This window comes from Silurus aristotelis, assembly GCF_946808225.1.
Source record: "Silurus aristotelis genome assembly, chromosome: 12".
Lineage (NCBI taxonomy): Eukaryota > Metazoa > Chordata > Actinopteri > Siluriformes > Siluridae > Silurus > Silurus aristotelis.
In genome coordinates, this window is record NC_139585.1 from 17,669,073 (window position 1) to 17,676,569 (window position 7,497).

The 7,497-nt window shown below is 36.6% G+C and overlaps 2 protein-coding genes across 2 annotated transcripts in view; both read left to right on the top strand.

Annotated features, from left to right (window-relative positions):
• Positions 1 to 426: 426 nt before the first annotated feature.
• Positions 427 to 4,904, top strand: rsl1d1 (ribosomal L1 domain containing 1). The gene is made up of 9 exons (XM_083557644.1): positions 427 to 557; positions 1,378 to 1,514; positions 1,665 to 1,803; positions 2,186 to 2,334; positions 3,163 to 3,264; positions 3,482 to 3,575; positions 3,655 to 3,780; positions 4,025 to 4,210; positions 4,615 to 4,904. Exons 1-9 carry the CDS (start codon positions 480 to 482, stop codon positions 4,753 to 4,755), a joined length of 1,152 nt encoding a protein of 383 aa, XP_083413770.1. The 5' UTR covers positions 427 to 479; the 3' UTR covers positions 4,756 to 4,904.
• Positions 4,905 to 7,102: 2,198 nt separating this feature from the next.
• tnfrsf17 (TNF receptor superfamily member 17) overlaps positions 7,103 to 7,497 on the top strand; it is a 3,516-nt gene continuing 3,121 nt past the window's right edge. Inside the window, exon 1 of the mRNA XM_083557686.1 lies at positions 7,103 to 7,497. This exon is cut by the window's right edge and continues 855 nt beyond it. The gene's annotated coding sequence lies outside the window, so the exon portion shown is untranslated.

Below are 7,497 nucleotides of genomic sequence, written 5' to 3' on the forward strand. Positions count from 1 at the left end.
TTATTTTATGTGGGAAAAGAAATGCAGCTTCATGTTGGTAGAGTTTATAATGCTGTAGTTGTATGCCATGTGTGTATTCAATTGTGTGTATAATCCTGTCTCTCCTGCGGGATGTTTTTTATTAATACTTTTTTACAAAGTTTTGAAAAACACCTGAGAATCCGGAGAAAACCCACACAAGCACAAAGTGGACCGCAATCTGCTGCACCACTGGAGGAGCATCCTGAAGCATAATGAACACTGTTTAAATGTGACATTAACACTAAAATATGATCAATGAAATAATTTATGTAGTATGTGGAGATCTATAACTGAATTATTACATTTAAATATTAAAATTACATTTTAACATATTTATTAAATAAAAACGTTTTATTATTTTTATGTTTATTATTGTTATGTTTCATGTCCTTTAAGTGATCTGTCTATTATTTTGTCTCGGCTTCCGTCTCCTGAACCGTAAGGGAAATCCCTCGCGCATGCGCATTACAGTTTTATCGCACACGTGTAACATGGAGCCTACAGCGGGAAATAAAGTGGCGCTAGACAGTTTTCAGGTATTAGTTTGATTATTTGGCGGCTTACAGTTTTTTGTAATAGATTAATAACATGTGCATTTTTATAGTTATTAGTATTTATGTTGAAAGTTAATATGTTTGGTTTAGTTATCAGGTAATGAAGGCATGGAGCTAGCACGCTAGCGAGGCTTGTTTATTACATGCATTATCTCTTGTTCAGGTTTATTACAATTGCTCGCACACGTGTATTTATTTAGTTCTTAGGAGAAAGCTGAAAAATGTTAAAACCGCAAACAGTGTTTTCTTGTTAGTGGGAAAAGTTAGTATGCACGTGATTATGGAGAACTTTGTTTTTTATTAAAAGCTGTAGGAACTGATTCAGCGCGTGGTGAAGAGTCAAGGGCTCAAATTATAATCTGAATTATTATAGTAGATCATCTTTTCTCACTTGGGAGATTTCATGTATGGATATTTAGCCGTAACATGAGCAGATTAGGACTAGTGTGACAGGCCTGACTACAAAATCCATGATGTGGCAGCCATTTTACCATGCAAGACTTACATTACAATCAAGAAAAGAATGAATGATTTGCTTGAATGTGCATCTGATCCACACATTGTGTGTAAACACTTGGTATGATCCACATTGATTATCCTTCACAAATAATCTGGCCGTCAATATTTATAATTTTACACATTTGTGAACAAAAACTTGAAACTTGTCCCTTTCCCCAGAAAACTGCTGTGTTTTAAACCCTTGTTAATGACTGCATGATGTTTGAGTTGAGTTGCTACAGCAGGTTTATTTATCCTCACTATACAGAACATGTTTAATATATTTCTCACTTTTGGATTGCAGGTAAAGAAAGCTGTGCAGGCGCTTCAGGCCTACTTAAAGAACACCTCAAACCAGAAGCAGCTTCTCAATGAAACTGAACAAATCTGTCTTCTGCTTACATTTTGGAAGATTCCCAAAAAAGATCAGACCATTCGCATGTAGGTTTCTTCACTTAAATGTATTTTTTAATCATGTTTTTTTTTTCTTGTTCATGGTCTTAAAGCATACAGATTTCCAAAGTGTTTTGCTCTCCTGTGAGTCTCATTAAGTGAGTCTCATTAAAGCTGTATGTTTTCTTATTCCCCCAGTCCTCTGCCTCATGCGCTCCGCAACGAGTCAGTCGAGGTTTGCCTCTTCACACGGGACGAGCCCAACATGACTGCCGATCAGACTGAACGGTTCTACAAGAAGTTACTCACTCAGATTGGGGTCAAATATATGCCTCAGGTATGGTATTTTAAATGTAATAACTAGTGTGAAATATGTGGAAAACTGGCACTCCAGCAAACCCTGTCCTCGTTCAGTGGTGGATTTGGGTAAAAGTAGTGCAAGAGTGACTCAGTGTGTATCCAGATGAGCTTCTGCTACTGTTGGAGCTCGTCCCTACAACCTCTGAAACATTCCATGACCACAGTTCTTACCCTAAAGAACTGCTTGTTTCTGTGATACAACGTCTCTAATATTTAACTCAAGTCACAAGCTGATCTAGGTGTGTTGTAGAAGAAGCACTCAACTGCAGAGCATTCAGTCTCCAGAGCTGAGAGATTTTAATGGAGTGGGATGTAGGTAATATTTCAATCTTTGACCTGATTTTCATATTTGTTTGTAGGTGATTCCTTTTAAAGTACTGAAGACTGAATATAAACCATTTGAAGCCAAAAGGAAACTACTTAGCAACTTCGACATCTTCCTGTCAGACGCACGCATTCGCCGCCGTTTACCTTCCCACATTGGGAAACATTTTTATCTGCGGAAGAAGTAAGACGATTTACTGAAATTTCAGAACATTTGATTTATTGTACTAAAATTTGATGAGCTTTTGTACTCAATAACGTTACACGACTTTCGTTATTGTTAACGAAACAATACAGTATATACCAGAGACACCCAACCTGATGCTATTTGTAATTATGTCTGAGAAATGAGGATCATTTCTCTCATTAGAGGTCACTGAATAGCTGTATTAGGCAACTCTATTGTAAAAATAAACTACATTGTTTCTCATTAGACTAGAACTTAAATAAATCTGCATTAGTTAAGCAGATTACTATTTCTTTTTATTTATTTATTTTGAATTATACAATGGCAAGTGTTAATATAATATTTGTATATGGTATCTGGTCTATACAATTAGTTTAGACATGAAACTGAAATAATTTGAGACTGTGGGCCGGGTCGCCATACCCGACATGCATCCCTACACATTTCAAATGGCAAAGAAGTAATTAATTGAAATGTTTTTAGACTATAGTGGTGAAATATAGTGGTACTACAGAAGCAGAATTGTGGCCCTCATCACTCTTCCCAAGAGCTCTCAGATTACTAGCCCAAAAAAGGCCTCAATAATTTTCATTCTACAGCTGACTATAGTTTAAATGGTGCTTGGTGCACACTTTTGGATGTTTGTCCCTTGTAAGGATTGTCAAACAAAACAAAAACAAAAAAAAAAAGCCCAGACCATGTTCTTGTTTAGTATACTGATTTTGTCCATACTGTCTTGCAGCAACTTCTTGCTGTATTCTGTAGTCACTTCAATGCAATATGAATTTGTATATTATTATTCCATTAATATTTTATGCATTTCAGGGTTCCTTTGTCTGTGGACCTGACCAACAAACACCTGGCCAAAGTTTTGGACAGGCTCATTCAGGGTACAACCCTCACCGTCGGCAACAAAGGCTCCTGTTGGTAAATTCACAGTTTCCTGTTTACTGTCAATAAACCGCACTCCAGCAAACTCAGTCCAGCTGCTTTGGTGTTGGATCAGGGTCAACATGGTGCCAAAGTAACTCAGAGTATATCCAGATGAGTCTCTGTCTGTTAGAGCTCGTCTCTACAACCTCTGATACACAGATGTCCCTGTTATTTATTGTCTGTATTAAACATATTATCCCTATCTTGTTAGCCTGGTGCGTGTCGCACACTCTGGGATGACTACAGATGAGATTGTTGAGAACATAGACGCAACTGTTGGCACCATTTCAAAAAAGTTATTTATGGTGAGTTGAGGAATGCATCATAAAATATCTTTCTGTCCTTTAAATATGATATTAATCGATTATTTTTTTTTTTTAACAGAAAGGAAAAAGCATCAAAATCATCCATCTGAAAAGTCACACCTCTGTTTCTATTCCCATCTACACCTCTGACCTGAGTCACCTGAAACTGCTGGAGGAGGAGCTGAAGAAAGCCAGTTTAGCAAAGGTCTGTATCTCCTTTTGCTTTGTCTTTTATTCAAATTAATTTGCAGTTGCCATAGAGATGTTGTCAGTGCAATTTTTTCTCCTCAGACCCATGATTAGATATAGCGTCCTCCTAGGAATTTCATTATGGATGTTATGTAGTCACCAGCCCTGGCCTCGAAATGCCTCGTCTTTATTATAGAAAAGAATTAAAGCTTGTAAAAAAAAAGAGAAAGTACTAATTAAATTTTCTGCTTGATTCACAGGCAGCAAAGAAGCAGCAGAAGGGCAGAAAGAAATCTGGTCTAAAGGAGAAGGCTGCGAAAGAAGCAGTAGCCGAGAAGGATGTCAAGCATGATGGTGGGGATGATGGTGGTGAAAATGTTAAGGAAGAGGAGGAGATTCCACAGTTGGTGCCTATTGAGTCTCCTAGCAAAAAGCCTAAGCTGGAGGTCAGTGTTGTAAACTGTTAGATTCCCCTCATATATACGAGTAGTATTGAAATATTTATTTATTTTTTCTTCATTTTATAACAAACCACAATATAATTATCCACAATATCTCCTTTCACTTGGAAACACAATATAAACTATTTGATAATAATGAATATAATTCTAGTAGGCAGATTGTCCAAGTTTGTAGACACTTTTACATATATTTTTATCCACGCAGAACAACTTTGATGTAAAAAAAAAAAATATATATTTTTTTCCAATTTTTAAAGATTTTTTTTTTAATAAACATTTAATCTATATTGATCTATTGACATCTTGTGCATCACTATATATAATCGCTTTGTGGTTTTCTTGATGCTGCATTGTATACCAATACTAATACTCTAATTTTGATTTGGTAGGACGCACACAGAAAGGGCTCAAAGAAAGTCCCCAAGTCATCTGCAACCAAAAGAGTCCAGAAACCCAAACAAGGACAAAGGAAGATGGTCAAAAAAGCACCAAAAACCCAACAAAAGAAACAGAAAAAAGCGTCTGTCTAATAAAAGTGTTTTATATTAAAAAAATTTCCTTGCAAACCTTCCATGTTTATCAGTGCAAGGACAAGACTTCTCAAATATATACAATTATATCTGGTGTTTGTTGCATACGGCTAGTTTGTACATTTGTAAAAATAAACACTATTTGCTCATGTACTGTGTGGGTGGGTGATTGGTTGTTGACATGATTGTATACAGAATTTCAGTCTTGACTTGATATGTCTCCACATTATTTATTACTACATCATACATAAACATTTGTGTTGGTTTACCGGCTTTTTGTGACGTCTCTCCTCAGGGCTCTGTTGGACCAGCTGTTGTGTATCTAGTTGCTTTATATAGTTGACAGCAGCAGCAGCTTGTTAAAGGCTGTCAGTGAAGTCATCCTGTGTGTATGTAGATTAGTTTTTGTGTTTATACAAAGCAATTTTGTTTCCATTAAGGTTTTAATATTGCTAAAATCCTTTTTTTCCTCAGGGGAATAGTTGAAAACCCAGGAGCATTTTGCATGTTGTCAGTTTGACAGATATGGTTCTGCAGGACAGGATGAGGCTGGTATTTGATGAGTTTTATGCCCCTCCTTCATTTTAATTACAGTGAATACAATAAGAGACACTTATGTGAACACCAAACAAACTCCACAAAGCTGGAGACAGACACACACAGTTGTTTTCAGGCGTAGTTATTAAAGCTGAAGTATTTGGAAGGTTTGGTGTTGGAGAGGAGACTTCAGTTTTAAAGCTAAGGGGAGATAAACAGGTAAGCTGGAACTGGACATTTCTACTGCTGCTGTAAAATATCTTAGCATTTGTTCATGAAATGTAATTATTTGCATTATTTGAAATACACAAGAGATTTACAGGGTTCAGGATGTCCTTTGGAGATGAGGGTCCACCGAACACTGTGAGGACAGCAAGTATCCTTCACAATCAGAATCCTTTCCATTGTGCGCGTGAGCCCATACCTGCTGAGCCTGCGCTCTGGACTTATTACAACAAACCCATCACCCTATCAGTTATTGGAGGACTGGTATTGTGCATAGGCATTGTGTTGTACCTACTTGCTGAATTTGGTGTGAACGATGTGCCACCTGGCATGGGAACTGTTTGTCTGTCTGTTGGCGTCATTTTCATTGTAGTTGCTCTTGTGTTGCTGCCCATCATTAAGGACAAAATGAGGCGTCGAGGACCGAAGATGCGCCACACATTTCATATGGAACAAGTTTGAGTGAAACAGGGATCGCTCTCAATGATCTATTGTCTAGTAGTGATTTACATATAAATCAAAAAATAAATAAATGTGGTAGTAAAAAGTGGTTCGTAATATAACATTTTATTTAAGTTTGTTTGTCCAACATAAACCATAAAACTGTTAGATTAAAAAAAATAATAATTATAAAAAATTATAATATATGATTGATTCTGGACATATTCAAATAGAAAGGTTTTTCTTTTCACTTTTTACCTTTCTCTATTCAAAACAAGTCAAACTTTTTTTCCCTCTCAATTTAAACTTTTTTGCAAATTCTTAAAAATAAAATCAATAATTTGTATATTAAGTAAACCTTTTTCACTTTTTGCAATTATTTGTGACTAGGGTGCAGCTACAATCTATAAGTTCAAAATTGCAATGTTTGAGGGAGATGATGACATAAGGCAAGATAAAGGTGTAATTTGTTCGTCTGATCCTTACCAAAGGTTTATCCCCTACAGTGCACTTTGATCCCTGTACAGAAGAGGTTTTCCCCGCAGATAGACTGCACGGTGTACCGCTAACTCTTGTGCCACTCATTCTGCCTGATATAGCAATATATATATATATATATATATATATATATATATATTTATATTTATATTTAACTAGAGAAATAAAGCATCACAGTCATGGAGAAAAGTGGTCAGGGAGTCGGAGTCGGTCGGTGTAAGTTCTCATTTTGGTTTGCTGTATTTCATGATGTATTTGGACTCCTGATCCTCTTGTCTGGTGTGTTTTGGGATATCTTCTTCAACGACCTTCTGATCTACTTTGGAGCTGTTGTGATTTTTCTCAGCCTTATCTGGTGGTTGTTTTGGTACACTGGCAACATTGAGGTGCCTCCTGCAGAGCTGGAGGACGAAATCACTTTGTACAAAAGGACCAAGAGAATTTCTGGAGTTGTGCGCAAAGTCTCAGATCGTCTCTCCAATGGATTGAGTCCATTCAGGAAAAGTGGGAGAGCCAGTGCTCCGAGTGGGACCTCGCATCAAAACGCCAACAAGAGCACAAACATCTGCATGATCTCCTACACAAACACACAGCCACTGGGAACATTCAACGACCTGAACAGGGAACCGGTATCCATTTAATCCACGGGTACACAAATCAGATATACAGCCTACAAATACTTTTATTTCAACATTTTTTTTAATTGATGATTGTATTTTAGAGATCATGTCAGTTTTGCAGTCTGTTAAATATTACTCCAGTTAGTTGGTCGATGAAATCAAACAAAACGTTCACAACATTCTTTGCAGACTTTGTACTACACTAAAATGAACTGATCAGTTGTAATACCAACTCTTTCCACAGCAGTGTGAAGAACGCAACATCTGCCCAGTCAAGCAATCTGATTGGAATGCTATGTTGGAGATATATTTTTATTTTAATTAGTGTTGTTTCTGTTTCATATTTATAATACTTTGTAAATGTTCTGTTTTAATATAAATTATATGGTCGAACATATTTGTGATATAATGCATAGGACAA